Here is an 18865-nt window from a genome sequence, read left to right on the forward strand (position 1 = left end):
TAATGCTAATTCATTCCTTATAATATCAATTAAAGACTTGAAAATATGATTATATTTTTAGTCTCATATTGACAAGGTTAGTAAATAAACAAAAACACATCACAAGTTATATAAAAACACTTTAAAAGTTCAGATAGAAGGGAAATAAAACTCATCATCTATCTACTACTACCTGTAAGCCTGGATATTTTGGTTCCCTTCTCTCAATACAAAATAAATTAGTTTTTTCTTGTTTGTAAATTATTGAGCTTGAAGTATTTTTTAAATGTAATTTTATCGAAGTCTTACACGGGAAAACAAATAATTTTTGACACACCCCGATCCGGAGGATCCAGGTGTGCTGGCCGTCACGTGGGCGTGACGTAACCATAAGCACAACACGGAAGCGGAAAAGCAACATAAATCAACAGAATTTCAAACCAAATTCAACATAACCACATACGGACATAACCGGACGAGTTTACAAGTAAACACATAAGTTCAGAGCATAGGTTATCTGCAGTCAAGTAGGACTAAAATAAGAATACATCACCCTCAGGTGAGTCCTACATGTCCCAAATCTGTCAGAAAGCCGGAAAGGACCTCGTGAGCCAACCACCGCTAAACTAGAACCTGGAGGGGCGCAAAACAAAATGAGTGGGTCAGTAAAACAAATTAGTTTTCCAAAACAGTTCATAAAACAATTATATCCCCTCGCCGTAAAAACCTGTATACTTTCCCAGAAATATATATAACCATATAAAATCTCAAAACTTAAATCTCAAATCTTTAACATTTTCAAGAAAACATGCCATGACATAAATCAAAATATAAATCAGGTGAAATAAGGAATCAATCGGAGACCCTGCAGTTGGTCCTATACGATTAATTCAATAGCTCAAATCCCACTAAGCCGGAGTCACCACAGTGACCTATACGGCCCTACTCTGCACATCACTCGGAACTACGTAAGGTAGTCTATACGATGAAAGGTGTAAAAATACGCTCTAGTGCTTCTCTCATCATATCATCAGCGCGCATAACTAAGGTCACCCACTAGTCGGAATCACGCCTAGTGATCTGTACGACTAGCATGTCGGAACCCTCACATGGTCTGTACGACATCCACCTACTTGGATCCAAGGCGAGCGTGCGGTGTGGTGAATAAAATAAGCACTAACACCTAGGGTGCAGATTATGAGCTCAACACATCTCAATAACAACAATTCAATGAATAAATGAACTCACCTGACTTACCTGTGCCTCCACAGCACCATGCAACATGTATGCATCATATATCAATCATATAACTCATGTGAAATTCACCTTTTTCCAAATAATTCTATGCATGGCATTTTAAAAACGTATTTTCATATAAACATTTTTCTGGGAAAAACAGTAGTATATAGGTAATACGAAAACAAAACTGCCCACTCACTGATAAGTCGACGGGTCGTAACCCCCGTGGCGTCCCTGGATGCGGTCGTCCTCGGGATACGTCTCACCTATATGCGAAACAACTATAAAAACATTAATTTTAAGCATATCACCAATAATTCGAAATAACTTCTCATACGATGCTCAATTTTGGTATATGAATATACCACATCGACCTACTCGACGTCACGAGCGTCGAGAAATTTTTAGAAAAATTTTTGGAAGCCCCACGCGCCCCCACGCGCCACACGTGGCACGGGTCCACGCGCTGGCCACGCGCAGCACGTGCAGCGCACGTGTCGTCTTCTTCGCAGGTCTCGCCGGACTGGTTCTCCGGTGGCCGGACTCCGGCCGAACTCCGGCCGATTTTCAAACTCACTATTCTCCTTCGTTTTTCACCCATTTTCTTCGTATTTTATACCGAATTGAAGCCCTAAGAGTGTACAATCACGTTGGACTAGTTTTAGGGCCTAAAAACTACGAAATCTCACCTTGCAAAAACCAAAGATTCGGCCAAACTTGAAACCTACGATCCCGACGTCCAAAACTCTCCAACGAACGTCCCCGAGCTTCCTTAGAACCTCCTAAAGCTCACTACAAGCTTGAAATCTCCTGAAACACAACATTTTACGTTCGCATGAACAGTACCTCAAAAATGGAGGTTCGGGATCTATGTGAAATCGAAGGTTTCACTTCCTAAAACTAGTACCAATGAACTCAGGACGACGAAAGGATGAAGATGCATACCTTATTTGCCTCGATCCGTCGAGTTTTGAAGGGTTTTGGTGGTGGTCCGTACGATATGGGTGTGTTTGGGTGTGAGGTCGAGAGAGAGAGAGAGAGAGAGACTGAGAGAGTGATCGAGAGGGAGGAGAGAAAGGGACTGATCTTGTGTGGTCAAACCAATCCACACCATCCAAAATCTCTCTTAAGTCCCTAACCACAAAAATATAAAATCAACTTCCAAAATATTTCTAACTTAAACAACTTCTTAAAAGTTTAGGGACCAAACATTTTCAAAACGTAATACACCCATACCTTGATACCTGACAAGGGCATTTTTGTCCTTTCACATTCCCGCCAAAAGTACCTCCGGGACGGGCTGTGACAATCTCCCCTCCTTATAGAATTTCGTCCCCGAAATTCCCATAACCAAATCATAATTCAATACTCGTAGAATAATCTTGGGTACATCTCTCTCATCCGGTCTTCCGTCTCCCAAGTAGCTTCCTCCACAGAATGATTTCTCCACAACACCTTCACCAAACTCACCGTCTTGTTCCTTAGAACCTTGTCCTTCCAATCCAATATTGTGATTGGTTCCTCATCATAAGTCAAATCCGGATTAATCTCTAACGGTTGATGAGGGATCACATGAGAAGGATCAGAAATATAATGCCGAAGCATAGAGACATGGAACACATTATGGACCTTAGATAACTCCGGAGGCAGTTCCAACCGGTAGGCAACTTCACCAACTCTTTCAGTGATCACATAAGGTCCAATATATCTCGGACTTAGCTTTCCTCTTTTCCCAAATCGTACCACACCTCTCCAAGGCGACAATTTCAAGAATACCCAATCACCCACATCATACACTCGATCAGTAGTATGCCGATCCGCTAAACTCTTATGTCGATCCTGGGCTGCTTTCAGGTTTGACTTAATTACCTGAACATTTTGAGTCGTCTCATCCACGATCTCAGGGCCTTCTAATACCCGTTCACCAACCTCAGACCAACACAATGGCGTTCGACACGCCCTACCATAAAGTGCCTCGAATGGGGACATACCAATGCTCGAGTGAAAACTGTTATTATAAGCAAACTCCATTAAGTCCAGACGATCATGCCAAGAATCACCAAATTGTAATACCGAAGATCTCAACATATCTTCCAACGTCTGAATGGTCCTCTCTGATTGCCCATCAGTTTGAGGATGATAAGCTGTGCTATACAGTAATTGAGTACCCAGAGCTTCCTGAAAAGCCACCCAAAATTTAGAAGTAAACCTCGGGTCTCGATCGGAGATAATATTTACTGGGACTCCATGATACTTGACAATCTTCGAAATAAACAACTTAGCCAATTTATTCAGAGGGTATTTCTCCCTCACTGGAATGAAATGCGCAGACTTGGTGAGTCGATCCACAATCACCCAAATACCATCAAATCCATTTCGCGTACGAGGAAGTTTATACACGAAATCCATGGTTATATTTTCCCATTTCCACTGGGGAACGGGAAGTGGTTGCATTCGCCCAAAGGGCTTCTTCCTTTCTGCTTTCACTTGCTGGCAAATAATACACCTGCTCACATATTCTGCAATTTCTCTTTTCATACCCGGCCAATAATAAAATGGTCGAATGGTATGATACATTTTTGTTCCTCCCGGATGCATCGCATAAGCTGAACAATGTGCTTCATCCAGAATTTCCTTCTTCAATTCCTCATTATTCGGAACATACATTCTGTTTTCTTGCATGAGCATACCATCTGATTCCCGAATTCTGAGGTCTTTCTTTTTCCCTTCACTTCTTAACTGAACCAACTCCTGAATTTCTTCATTCACCATCTGAACTGCAAGAATACGATCCACCAAAACTGGCCTGACTTGAAAACTAGCAAGAAAAGCTCCACCTTGATTCTCCCACTCCAATCTTACTCCAGTTGCCCTCAGTTCAGCAAGAAGAGGAACACGACTAGCATATAGGGCATTAAGTCTACCTTGAGGTTTCCTACTCAGCGCATCCGCTACTACATTAGCACGACCTGGATGGTATTCAATAGAACAATCATAATCACTTAACAATTCCATCCACCTTCGCTGACGAAGATTAAGATCATGCTGAGTAAACAAATATTGAAGACTCTTGTGATCAGTGAAGATCTTACACTTCTCACCATACAAATAATGCCTCCAAATTTTTAAAGCAAAAACAATTGCTGCCAATTCAAGATCGTGAGTAGGATAGTTCCTTTCATGATTTTTCAACTGCCTAGAAGCATATGCAATCACCTTGTTATGCTGCATCAAAACACATCCCAAACCATTTAATGAAGCATCACTATATATCTCAAAATTACCGCTATCGTCGGGAAGTACCAACACCGGTGCATGAGTGAGGCAATACTTTAATTGCTGAAAACTCCGCTCACAATTCTCATCCCACTCAAATTTAACATCCTTCCTGGTCAACTTTGTCAACGGTAAAGCAATCATAGAGAAATCCTGAACGAACCGTCGATAATAACCTGCTAAGCCAAGAAAACTTCGTACCTCCGTGACGGTTCGAGGTTGCTCCCAATTCTCCACTGCTGCAATCTTTTGAGGATCAACTTGAATACCTTGAGCTGATACAACATGCCCCAAAAATGCCACTTCAGTCAACCAAAACTGACATTTACTGAACTTGGCATACAACTGATGCTCCCTTAATTTCCTTAACACCAAATTAAGGTGTCGGATATGATCTGCTTGGGACTTAGAGTATACCAGAATATCATCAATAAAAACAATAACAAATTTATCAAGATATTTCTGGAATACCTCATTCATTAATCTCATAAAAGCTGCAGGTGCATTAGTCAACCCAAACGGCATAACCGAAAATTCATAATGTCCGTACCGAGTTCGGAAAGCCGTCTTAGGTACATCATCTTCTTTAATCTTCAATTGATAATACCCAGATCTCAAATCAATCTTAGAAAATACACACGCACCTTTCAGCTGATCGAACAAATCATCAATGCGAGGCAATGGATAACGGTTTTTAATCGTTACCCGGTTCAATTGTCTATAATCAATACACAATCGAAGAGTTCCATCCTTCTTCTTCACAAATAATACTGGGGCACCCCAAGGTGAAGAACTAGGTTGAATAAAACCTTTATCAAGTAATTCTTGCAACTGGATTTTTAATTCCCTCAACTCAGCAGGAGCCATTCTATAAGGAGTCAGAGATATAGGGTCCGTACCTGGAAGCAAATCAATAGAGAATTCCACCTCTCTGTCTGGCGGCAATCCCGGCAAATCATCAGGGAAAACATCCGGATAATGTCTGACCACACCAACTTCTTCTATACTAGTAGGAGCAACATCATTTAATACCACATGTGCCAAATATCCCTGACAACCCTTCGATAATAATTTCCTCGCCCTTATGGCAGAAATAACTCCATGTCTCACCCCACTTCTCTCGCCCTCAAAAGTAACCTCGGGTAATCCAGGACGATAAAAAGTAACTGATTTACCATAACAATCAATATGGGCACGATTATGGTGTAACCAATCGGCCCCTAAAATCACATCAAAATCCACAATATCTAACGGAATAAGATCAGCGGACATAATCACGCCCTCAACCATCACTGGACACCCCAGATACACACTATCCACAATACATTTATCTCCTCTAGGCATGGCAAACTCTAAATCAAATCCTAGAGGTGAAGGGTGAGGTTGGGTTATTTGAGCAAACGTATGAGAAATCACAGAGTGCGTAGCACCACAATCAATCAAAACCTTAGCAAAATGACCAAGAACATTCAACGTACCCATAATCAAGTCTGGATGGTTCTGAGCCTCCTGCAAAGAAATATGATTAATTCGCCCTTGAGCCTGCTGTCGTCCACCTCGGCCTCTATTGCCCTGATTACCTCGTCCCTGAGGATTACGTCCCTGGCCTGGCTGACTAGGCTGCCTGGATGATCCTGCACCACCAGTAGCAACTTCCCCCTGACGGGGCTGGCCTCCCTGATGCCACTGCGATCCACCAGCTGGCATAGAGAAATAAGAAGAATAACCTCTAAAATCCTGAGAATACCCTGCCTGAGGATAAGGCTCCTGAGAATACTGATAAGGTCCGGAAGCATACGGAGCAGCATCCCCCTGATAGTGGTAGGCACCACCACGACTCGGCTGGCCATAACCACCCGGTCCAAAACTCTGCTGAACTGGTGCTGGAGGTGGCATATTAGTCTGCTGCGGTCTCTGCTGACCCTGGGGGCACTGAGAAGCCCGATGTCCCATCTGCCCACACGTAAAACAAGCCCCAGAACCTCTCCTACACTCACCATGGTGACGGGAGTTACAACGGCGGCACCATGGAGCGCCAGATCCACCAGCATCCCTCTGACCCTGAAATCTGGGTCCACCAGAAAATCTTCCACCACCTCTCCTCGGGCCAGTAAAACTATATCCCCCACTAGAAGAACTCGAACTCGCTCCACTCTTCTTAAAACTCTGAGTCTGTCGAGGTCCAGGAATAGAAATACCCTTACCTTTGTCATTCTTCTTCTGACCCTCATTCTTGTCCTCGTCATCCTCACTGTCAGGGAGATTATCAGAGTCCTCCATCCTAACCAGAATCTCGAAATATTCATGATAATCAGCGCAGGGGAGTGCATTGGCAAAGGTACGCCACTTCTTATTAGATCCCAACTTGAAACGTCGAAGCATCTCTCCCTGATTACCAGCTGTATCAGTGTCATAGCGAGACAAATCAGTAAATTTTCTATAATATTCATGTGCCGACATATTTCTCTGTTTCAACCTGGTGAATTCCTGCTTCTTACGGTCAATATACTCAGGAGGAACGAATCTCTTCATAAAATGCTCCTTGAATACTTTCCAGTCGGCTGCCGTCTCAGGTGACATGTACCTAGCCTGATTTATCCACCATGCTGCTGGTTCACGACCCAAAAACCAAGTGGTGGTCTCCACCCACCTATTAGCAGGGAGATTCCCCTGACTCTGCATCACCTGGAAAGTTTTCTCAATATGATCAAGCCATTTCTCTGCCCCCTCATGACTTTCATTACCCATAAACCGATCTAACTTCAAGTTGTACATGGTCTCCAGAGGTGTCCTCGGAGGAGGGGGAGGACGAATCACATTCTGTAAAGCCTGGGCCATCGCTTCCCCTAACTGAGTAATATCCGGAAAATTAGATTCAGAAGTACGGCGGGACTCCCTACGCTCTCTACGAGGCGGCATGATTCTGACAGAAAACATCAAAAGATCGTTAAGACATTAACAAATTTACAGGACTGCAACCTAGGCTCTGATACCAAACTGACACACCCCGATCCGGAGGATCCAGGTGTGCTGGCCGTCACGTGGGCGTGACGTAACCATAAGCACAACACGGAAGCGGAAAAGCAACATAAATCAACAGAATTTCAAACCAAATTCAACATAACCACATACGGACATAACCGGACGAGTTTACAAGTAAACACATAAGTTCAGAGCATAGGTTATCTGCAGTCAAGTAGGACTAAAATAAGAATACATCACCCTCAGGTGAGTCCTACATGTCCCAAATCTGTCAGAAAGCCGGAAAGGACCTCGTGAGCCAACCACCGCTAAACTAGAACCTGGAGGGGCGCAAAACAAAATGAGTGGGTCAGTAAAACAAATTAGTTTTCCAAAACAGTTCATAAAACAATTATATCCCCTCGCCGTAAAAACCTGTATACTTTCCCAGAAATATATATAACCATATAAAATCTCAAAACTTAAATCTCAAATCTTTAACATTTTCAAGAAAACATGCCATGACATAAATCAAAATATAAATCAGGTGAAATAAGGAATCAATCGGAGACCCTGCAGTTGGTCCTATACGATTAATTCAATAGCTCAAATCCCACTAAGCCGGAGTCACCACAGTGACCTATACGGCCCTACTCTGCACATCACTCGGAACTACGTAAGGTAGTCTATACGATGAAAGGTGTAAAAATACGCTCTAGTGCTTCTCTCATCATATCATCAGCGCGCATAACTAAGGTCACCCACTAGTCGGAATCACGCCTAGTGATCTGTACGACTAGCATGTCGGAACCCTCACATGGTCTGTACGACATCCACCTACTTGGATCCAAGGCGAGCGTGCGGTGTGGTGAATAAAATAAGCACTAACACCTAGGGTGCAGATTATGAGCTCAACACATCTCAATAACAACAATTCAATGAATAAATGAACTCACCTGACTTACCTGTGCCTCCACAGCACCATGCAACATGTATGCATCATATATCAATCATATAACTCATGTGAAATTCACCTTTTTCCAAATAATTCTATGCATGGCATTTTAAAAACGTATTTTCATATAAACATTTTTCTGGGAAAAACAGTAGTATATAGGTAATACGAAAACAAAACTGCCCACTCACTGATAAGTCGACGGGTCGTAACCCCCGTGGCGTCCCTGGATGCGGTCGTCCTCGGGATACGTCTCACCTATATGCGAAACAACTATAAAAACATTAATTTTAAGCATATCACCAATAATTCGAAATAACTTCTCATACGATGCTCAATTTTGGTATATGAATATACCACATCGACCTACTCGACGTCACGAGCGTCGAGAAATTTTTAGAAAAATTTTTGGAAGCCCCACGCGCCCCCACGCGCCACACGTGGCACGGGTCCACGCGCTGGCCACGCGCAGCACGTGCAGCGCACGTGTCGTCTTCTTCGCAGGTCTCGCCGGACTGGTTCTCCGGTGGCCGGACTCCGGCCGAACTCCGGCCGATTTTCAAACTCACTATTCTCCTTCGTTTTTCACCCATTTTCTTCGTATTTTATACCGAATTGAAGCCCTAAGAGTGTACAATCACGTTGGACTAGTTTTAGGGCCTAAAAACTACGAAATCTCACCTTGCAAAAACCAAAGATTCGGCCAAACTTGAAACCTACGATCCCGACGTCCAAAACTCTCCAACGAACGTCCCCGAGCTTCCTTAGAACCTCCTAAAGCTCACTACAAGCTTGAAATCTCCTGAAACACAACATTTTACGTTCGCATGAACAGTACCTCAAAAATGGAGGTTCGGGATCTATGTGAAATCGAAGGTTTCACTTCCTAAAACTAGTACCAATGAACTCAGGACGACGAAAGGATGAAGATGCATACCTTATTTGCCTCGATCCGTCGAGTTTTGAAGGGTTTTGGTGGTGGTCCGTACGATATGGGTGTGTTTGGGTGTGAGGTCGAGAGAGAGAGAGAGAGAGAGACTGAGAGAGTGATCGAGAGGGAGGAGAGAAAGGGACTGATCTTGTGTGGTCAAACCAATCCACACCATCCAAAATCTCTCTTAAGTCCCTAACCACAAAAATATAAAATCAACTTCCAAAATATTTCTAACTTAAACAACTTCTTAAAAGTTTAGGGACCAAACATTTTCAAAACGTAATACACCCATACCTTGATACCTGACAAGGGCATTTTTGTCCTTTCACATTCCCGCCAAAAGTACCTCCGGGACGGGCTGTGACAATTTTTCTTATATACAGTTAGGGCACATTTTTTGGGGATCACTCTAGGCCTCAAAAATCTCAGAACCGGTCCTTCTTGAGTAGTAAAAATCTTAAAGTAAAATAGATAGAAAAACAAATTAAAAGTTATGATTTGATTACAAATCTCCCTTCATTTTGCTTGAAAATTGAAATGAGGGAATCTAACTTTATAACTAAAATAAGCCCAAAGACTGCATGATGGCCTCAAATGAGTTGGTTCATTATCAAACACCAACCCATTTTTGCTTGTTTTATCATGATCAAATCAACTCTTATAATTATAAGATCCTTGTTAGGCTGTTATTATGTAATTAAATTAACATCAACCTTGTGGAAGTTCAAAAGTATAAATGATGCTTTCGTTGCATCCGAATTCGAATCTCTTTTCTGCAATTTAAAATGTCTTTTTTCTCCAAAGAAAATAGTATGTATGCTGCTTTACTGGATCAGTATAATTAATAGATACCTGATCCCAATTAAAAACCTACTAAACAAACGTGTACAGCTTTTGAGTGACAGTGTTAACCTAAATTATGCATGTCACACACCATTATATACCATATGGTTTAATAATGCTGCTGGTACGTCCAATTTGCTTAAAGCTTTAAAAAGACAGAAAAGGACTGCACCATTATTTTCTCGATCTTATTTTTTCCTGTTGGTTTCACTTACTCCCAGCACTGACTTCCTACACTAGACCAAAACAAAGACCAAGCCTTCAACTTCGATATTTTTCAGAACAAAATGAACCAAGAAATGAATGGGGTAGAGGCGGAGTTGACGGCTGCGGAGAGGGCGGAGAGTGAGAGGGTGAGGAAGGAGATTAGTGTTATGAATGGACATGAAAAGATAGATTATGTGTTCAAGGTGGTGGTGATTGGGGACTCGGCAGTTGGAAAGACTCAGATTCTGTCGAGGTTTACAAAGAATGAATTCTGCTTCGACTCCAAGTCCACAATTGGGGTGGAGTTCCAAACTAGGACTCTCACCATTCAAGGCAAACTCATCAAGGCTCAGATCTGGGATACTGCTGGCCAAGAAAGGTTAGGTTTTTTGTTACATCATTCTCCCACTTTCTTTCTTCTTTTTTTCAACCTATAGGAACGATTTTTTATTTTTTTTTTCATATGTAAGTCTCCAAACAATATGTCTTGATTTTAAATGGTTATGAAGGCTTAAGCACCATGGTAAAGATTTCAGAAAGGTTTTAACAGTCCACTACTAATTGGTCTAGTACCGATATTGTTCTTAATTTAACCACCTACTTCCTGCTATAATAGCATGTGACACAAAAGGTTGAAATCTGTTAGTTCAAGTAGCGAGGGAAGATGACCGGTGGAGTATTTGGTTAGGTATTAGACAGGTCTATCGTTTGATTCCTTCCAATGTGACTAAAAAGATGTATCAGGTATAATGTATATGAAACATGAATACATATTTACAGTAATCATGGTTTAGGGTATGCGTGACATACTCAACAGTATTATTTGGTTTAGCTTACATTTCTTGAGTAAAATTTGTTTATCATATTACATGTCAATATATGTGTCGTTACCTTACTTTTAACAATAAATAAGAAAAAAAGAAATTTAATTTAAACCAATCAAACACTGTTATGTCATTTGACGAATAAAATTAATCTATGCATTGATACTCAATTACTTATTAAGAAGCCTTCACTATTTGAGATTTGGGATCTAGCTAGTGGCACTGTGCCAAATGAAGAAGAGACCGGCTTTCCCTGCCCTAATGTTTCACCTAAAAATGCAGCTTTAGAAACGTGCTAAAAATAGACATTTAATATTACCCAATGTTTACATAAAGGGTAATGCTAAAAAGATTAAATTTTATAAACTAAATGATATGAAGGTTGATAATTAAATTATCACTTAAATATTGACTAAAACACTTATTTCTAATTGTTAATTAACACGCTTATTTCCTTTTCCTTTTTATTTTTGCCCTACATGACAGACATGCATGTGTAAAACTGCAAAGAGATCTTCATAAATGTCAAACAACCTTGATTTTCTGCTGGTGCTATAATTATGTACCAGCTGCACCATTAAAAGTACAGTAACAAAACATTCAAAACTTTACCTATAGATTTAATTTTAGTAAATTGTAGCAATGGTCTCTCAATTTTAATCAAATTGGAGCAATGATCCCTCAATTAAAAATTCATTACCATTAGTCCCTCAACTTATCAAAATGTGTAGCTATAATCATTTTCATCAATTTCGTCAAAATTTTGTCAAAATAAGTTATGTTGGAATAACCATTTATATAATTAGGGTTCCTCAACTCATCAAAGTGTGTAATTATGGTCATTTTCGTCAACTATGTCCAAATTTTTGTCAAAACGAGTTATGTTAGAAGGATCATTGCTACAATTGGGTTAAAGTTAATGGATCATTTCTCCAGTTGAATTAAAGTTGAGGGATCAATGGTAATGAATTTTTAGTTGAATGACCATAACTGCACGTTTTGATGAGTTGATGGACCAATGGTAATGGATTTTTAGTTGAATGACCATTGCTCCAATTGAGTTAAAGTTAAGGGATCATAGTTACAATTTACTCATTTAATTTCCCAAAAAAAAAAATCCTAATAGAATATAACCAACTACAACATCAATTCTGCGGGACAAATTCATGATTTTTTAAATTTCTTTTCTTTTCCTTGTAGGTATAGGGCAGTTACAAGTGCATACTACAGGGGTGCTTTAGGAGCAATGCTGGTGTACGACATCACCAAGAGGCGGACCTTTGATCATGTAGCTAGATGGGTTGAGGAGCTCCGGACCCACGCCGACAGTTCGATCGTGATCATGCTGATCGGGAACAAGGCCGATCTTGGGGACGAGAGGGATGTGCCCACAGAAGATGCAGTTGAGTTTGCTGAGGAGCAAGGGCTTTTCTTCTCAGAGACATCAGCCTTCAGTGGTGACAATGTGGACACTGCATTCTTTAGGGTTCTTGAGGAAATATATGGTGTGGTGTCTAAGAAGGCATTGGAATGTAGCAATGGGATAAAATCCAATGGGGTTGATCTTCAAGGGGCAAAAATTGATGTTATTTCTGGGTCTGATTTGGAAATTAGTGAGATTAAAAAACTGTCTGCTTGCTCTTGTTAAATTCCAAACGTAAGAAGCAAATGCAGAGATCTCATCATACTTTTGCGTTTGTAAGCCATTTGTATTTATGTATCTTTTATTTGTTTTGTTTTGGGTAGCTAGGGGAAATGTTTAAAAGTAAAGGATTGAAATTCTCCTGGATGTGGGCAAGTACTTTACTACTTGAGCTATAAGTCTTTTCGATTTGTAATTACTATGACAAGCATTATAGCAACAACATATGGTATGGTACTTGCCTTACCTCCAAAAATTGTAGGGTGGTTTTGGGTTTGTTCCATATCATGTAATGGCCAAAAAGATGCTCAAATGTGGTCGTCCGTTCCTAAATTGGCATATTTGCATGAAGAATAACTAACATGGATTGCGTTTACATATATCGTGATATCGCAGTTCAATAATATAATGTTATGTGTAATTTTCTCTTTGCATAACATTATATTATTAGACTAACATTTGCATGACATTATATTATTAGACTAACAAGTCATAGTAATTGTGAATTCACTCTACGTAAGTTGCTTTCCCCTTCTTTATATACACACAAAACTCCGTTGCTTGGGTTGGTTTGGAACATCGAAGAAAAAGTCCTCCGAAGCTAGAATATCAAATGTGAACCCTTGGCAGAAGGTAGCATAGGCCATATATTGGGCCTTTCTTTGTTACACTAGAAGCAGGGGCCGGATACTGGGTTGTTTTGGATCATTGAGACACTTTATTGGGAGACCTTCCTCAAAGAGTATCAAACGACATGTCGTCTCTCAATTGGATCATTTGGTTTCAACTCGCTTTAGATGAAATCAAACCTAAGATCTTTTACTTACAAGTAAAAAGAAATATTACTAGACCGTAGCGGTGTGCACTAGTGGAGCCATGTTAAGGGCTAGCCCACCTTATATTTGGTTACTAATCGGAATTCTCTTGATTTAATTAAATAAAATTATATAATACAATTTACAAACCACCTCTTTTTTTTTCATCATTTTCCTCATTGCTTTTGGTACATGTACAAGTTTGGATTTGTTTGAATTTCAAAACGTATTTGTTTAATAACGAAAATTCTTAAGCTAGCTAGCTGATATTGTGAAAAATACAATATCAAGTTTATTTATAAAGATTTAAATCTTTAAGCTAGTTCAAAAAAATTCCTAACTCCGCCATTGGCCGTGCGGCATGATTGGATCATGTTTTACTCCCTTTGGTAGGCTAGAAAATTTATATGTTCGAAAAAAAAATTGCTTACAATTGATATTTTTGATTAGTGATATTCCAAATTTATGAAGTGAACTCCTGGCGATTGGGTTTAAGGATAAACTCTGTTGATGAGTCAGGTGGTTGGAGTGCTTGGTTGGCATTCAAGGGCACCCAAAACCCATGAGGTTCTTCAGCTTTCTCCTTATGCTTTTGAAGCCAAGTTTAATTCGGTGCGACTCGTGGTTCTCTAGGCCAGGTGAGGATTGGTAGTTTTTTTTTTTTTTTTTTGGATCATTTTATAGGATGCTTTACAGAATCGTTTGGTATTTCAACTACCTTGGAGGCGAAGCTTACGACCATCATTCATGTTGTAAGTATGACTTTGGAGAAGGGTGGACATTCTCTTGGATTGAGTATGATTTTGCTTTAATGATGTATTTTCTTTATAACCGATCATGCATGTCGGGTTCCTTGGCATTTATCGGTTGATTGATCTAACACTTGCACCATTTTCTCTTCCATGTGGAAACCAGTTTCTCATATTTATCGTAATGGTAATCAAGTGGTTGATTGTTTAGCAACCTTTGATGTTTATATGATGGGCGTTCACGGTGGGATTCTTGCTCTGCAAGTGCTGTTGCATCTTTTGTTCATGCTCTTTCGGGTCTTCTGAACATCCACTTCTTTTAAGAGTAGTTTTAACGAATTTCTCATCTTCTAGGTTTGAGTTTCGGTGTTGCCTTGTTGGTTTGCATTGGGGTCAGTCTTTCTCGCTCTTCCATTTTTCAATTGTGTTTCTATGCCCCTAACTTATTGTACCTTTTAAATTTTGCTTATTAATATATTAATAATGTCTTCTTGTGATAATTACGTTGGAGTGAATTTGACATTGTTGCCTTTTTTTTTTTTTTTAACGAAACTCATCTTTTTCTTATATTACTATATATGTATGCCCCAAGCTCAGGGCAGTGGTTGTTATAGGAAAAATCTACACCCATCAAATCTCCTTTTCTATAAAAAGTTTCCTTTTTGTTTCCTTCTTTATGCTGGCAAAGTAGAAGTTTGTTGGACTGACCCCATGTATGTCCTATCAGGAAAAACAGCCTCAGACACAATCATGAGCGATGTTGTGGGTAGCAACTTTCAAATTATAAACACAGCAATTTAACATACAACTAACATTGTAAATTTAGAGAAGGATTCTCTTCCCTATTTTTTTTCCCTCATCTTCCCTCTTCTCTCATTTGAATAATCACAGTTAAGTTACGTCAATATTTTATATTAATTTTTTATAGAAAGAGAAAAACAAAATAGAAAGTGTGAGAGAAGATGATGAAAGGGAAGGAAAAGAGTAAGAGAGAGAATTTTGGTCCTATAAATTTAGAAGTCAATCATTTCCCTTTTGAAGTATTATGCTTAATATATATGATATAACCCTTGCTTAGCTTAGCCTTTTATTATGTTCCAACTACTTCTCTTGCTTAACAATAATTATCAATTTGTACTGCTAATTGTAAAACTTTAATTTTCCTTTTGTCGATAGAAAAGAGGAATTCAAACTTAGCTCTTTCGACGCTGAAAAGAAAAGAGAAAATTATTACCATGCACCTGTATGATTACATCTAAATAATTTCAAAAGGCTCTTTTAATTAGGTGGTGTGAGACGGTATGTGGGTGGCAAAAGGAATTGGGTTGATCATGCTATCTGGGCAGTTTGGTCCACGTCCATACCAGACATGCTCCGAAGGAGGCATCCAGCTTTAAAATTATTATTTCATGCTAAAGGAACCAGCTGGAACGTACCAGCTTATACATCTATAGATATATATATGTACACACACACATATATATAATATATATTTGCAAAATATAACCGAACCAAATCAATCCTGAGAAAAAAAAATCAATCGTGAGAACTTTTGTAAAGAGAGTAGTAAGGTAACGACTGGATTGAACACTCAGGGCGCGCTTACTAATCCGTAATCAAATTGAAATGAATTGAATTGAGGAAGAATTAGATTGATGAGGAATTGGAATGAGATGAAATTAGAATCAGATTCCTGTTAGAATTGTTTACTAAAACTATCTGGAATCGGAGGTAAGAAAGACATTATTATATATAAACTGTTTACTAATTCTTATGAATCGGAATGAAAATGACATGATTACTAAAATAGCCCTAGTTGAACTAATCTATTTTATATGCTAATTATTTTTAATAAAACTTTTAATCTTTCATATTTTCTTTTTGATGAAAAAAGGCCAAAACCTATCATTTTTTTATTTTTAGTAGAGAGAACAATTTTATTTTTTATTTTTTAGTAAAACTTCTTTATTCTCCATTTTCCCTTTTCTGTTTTTTTGTGTCTCTCTCCCTCTTCCTCTCTTCCCCATCTTTCTCCCGACCCACCCCCCTTCTAAAATTTATCCCTTTCTTTGCTGCCTACCTACTGCTCCTCCCCCCCCCCCCCCCCAAATTCTAACATTTCCCCCTTTTTCTCTGCTGCAGATCCACCCCACTCTTGCGAAGAACCTTTCATGCTCCCTCCCTCCATATCCCAGCCTTGATTTTTTTACCCCATTTTCTCTGCAGCAGATCCACCCCACCTTTGCGGTTAAAGAAAACGACAACATACCAATGGGAAAGGAGTCCTTTCCAAATGCTTTTTCACGAATGCTCAATGCCTCATGGGCAAGCTGTTCAGCTTCTTCATCTCGTTCCAAATGGTAGGTGCAGCGTTGGGAACGAAGCTGCAAGGGTGTTTGGGATATCAAAAGAAGTACAAGGGCAGTTTGGGAAGAAAAATTTGATTGCTGATGGTCCCTTTCTCTCGGAATTCAATTACCATCTATTTCTTGGTAATCGGATTCCGGGTATATCCGGAATTGAATTCCCCATTTTGGGTGGACCCCATCTTTATTTTGATTCCTCAAATACAAGTAAAGCAATTCCGTTTCCACTCACCTCATTCCTGTTACGTAAATGTGCCATCATATTGTTTGTGAGAACTTTTGTAATTGTTTGTGAAGTTCAATGAAATACCAATATATTGTTTTCTTGTAAAAAAAATTAAAAAATAAATAAATAAAAACATTCACAATGTTGCAAATTACAACAATCATGCATTGATGGAAATGGTCATAAACTTTAAATACAAGACTTATTTTAATAAACTGTAAATTATGTGACACTAAACCGAATGAACTATATACATGTAAACACAAATATCTCACCTCCCAAGAAAAAGCACCCAAAAATATGTAGGAAGATTTGTAGGTAAACTAAGAAAATAAAACCTAAGAAATGGAAAACGAGAGCAATGGAGAGACCCAAAACCCTAAAGCAAAGCCCCAGTGACGACAAGGTCTTCAACTCTCAAAATTCACGCTAGAGCCGTTTAGGGAAGGAAGGACTTACTCCCAACTAACCTAACTTTTTCTCAAAGCACAGCAATACCAAACCAGCCCTTAGAGATAACATGCCTTTGTGTCTAAAATCATATAGTTGGGGTACAATAAAAACCACTTAAAATAAGCATTTGGCCAGACACAAATTCCCCCCAATCAATTCAGAATTCCCAAGATTACAAATTTACAGCCACTTATCGATGATTTGAAGCATCATATCTTGAAGAATTGACAAGCAAATGCGTGTTAGCTACGATTATTTTGTGGGGGAAAACGCAGCCAATGAGCCACTTGGTGCATTCTAATTTCTAATTTTGGCTCATTCTGCGGTTAAAGACAAAAACGACATGAAAAAAAAAATCACGACCAATCATGAGAGCAGGAAATGTGGGCAGTTGCACAGCTTTTTATATTAGCTACAGAATAAAAATAGAATCTCACTTCAATAGCTAAAAAGTTATTTACCATCATTTGTATAAGGAAAAATTAGTATTCGGTCCTTAGTTTTTACTGTTTATTAACTAAGATCTTATTAGTTCTCAAGTTTTGATTCAAGTCCCTAGCATTAATGTGATAATGAATTTACATGTTTATTATATAATTTTTTAATATAAAAATTAGTAATTAATATAGGGTTTAATACTTACACCTCTATTAAACTTCTAATTAATTTTCAATTCAAACATTTCCAAAATAAAAAAAATTAAATTAAATTAAATTAAGTTTGTACCTATTAGGTTTTTTTTTATATATATAAAAAGATTCTCAATTTTTTAATCTTAAATGTACCCATTCATATAATTTTTCAATTTTTTTAATCTTAAATGTACCCATTCTCAAATATATCAATTTGTTATATGTAAAATGTACCTTTTTTTTAATATAAAATCCATTCAAATTTTTTAATCCATGTTTAAACTTATATGAGTACATTCTTTTTCATTGATTTGAGAATGTATCCATGTTTTGGTACAATAACTTTTTTTGTTAATTTTGGTTAATGTACCCATACATATATGTATATATACACACACACACAATATAATAGAGAGTATAATTTATATTTTATTATTTTTAATCCCATAAATTATGGGTTTTATTTAAAATCTCATTAATATAAACAATTACAAATTTCAATTTTTAATTTTTAATTTAAAAAATACAGTAACTTACATTATTACATTAATGTCAAGAACCTCAATCAAAAACAAAAAACTAACAAGGTTTCAATAAAAGAATATTAATAGTTAGGGACCGCATCCAAAGTGTCCCTTTGTATAATTTTTTAATAAATAGAGCTGAGATTCAAATGTGTTGACGAATTCTATTTTTATTAGAGAAATAGTATAAATAATTGTACAACTGGATGATAAGTATACCTTACTCCTTCGGTAGACACC

The 18865-nt window shown here is 38.6% G+C and overlaps 2 protein-coding genes across 12 annotated transcripts; one reads left to right on the top strand and one right to left on the bottom strand.

Annotated features, from left to right (window-relative positions):
- Positions 1–454: 454 nt before the first annotated feature.
- On the bottom strand, positions 455–9409 carry LOC126627940 (endo-1,4-beta-xylanase C-like). Of its 11 annotated transcripts, none has more exons than XR_007625185.1 (4): positions 9348–9391; positions 1908–2028; positions 1418–1484; positions 455–612 (listed from the first exon to the last, which is right to left on the bottom strand). XR_007625185.1 is itself a non-coding variant. In XM_050297509.1 (3 exons), exons 1-3 carry the CDS (start codon positions 6772–6774, stop codon positions 606–608), a joined length of 876 nt encoding a protein of 291 aa, XP_050153466.1. In that variant the 5' UTR covers positions 6775–6788; the 3' UTR covers positions 455–605. The 11 variants fall into 11 exon arrangements, 2 of the variants coding, with proteins under 2 accessions (XP_050153466.1, XP_050153465.1); XR_007625184.1 differs by lacking the exon at positions 9348–9391 and adding an exon at positions 2164–2207; XR_007625179.1 differs by lacking the exons at positions 455–612; positions 1418–1484; positions 1908–2028; positions 9348–9391 and adding exons at positions 6935–7417; positions 7734–7796; positions 8602–8668; positions 9092–9315.
- Positions 9410–10359: 950 nt separating this feature from the next.
- On the top strand, positions 10360–13059 carry LOC126629623 (ras-related protein RABA3-like). Its single transcript, XM_050299709.1, has 2 exons — positions 10360–10773; positions 12419–13059. The coding sequence occupies exons 1-2, from the start codon at positions 10475–10477 to the stop codon at positions 12864–12866; spliced, it is 747 nt and encodes a 248-aa protein (XP_050155666.1). The 5' UTR covers positions 10360–10474; the 3' UTR covers positions 12867–13059.
- The last annotated feature ends 5806 nt before the right edge of the window (positions 13060–18865 follow it).

Source organism: Malus sylvestris, chromosome 7 (assembly GCF_916048215.2).
Source record: "Malus sylvestris chromosome 7, drMalSylv7.2, whole genome shotgun sequence".
Taxonomy (NCBI): Eukaryota; Viridiplantae; Streptophyta; class Magnoliopsida; order Rosales; family Rosaceae; genus Malus; species Malus sylvestris.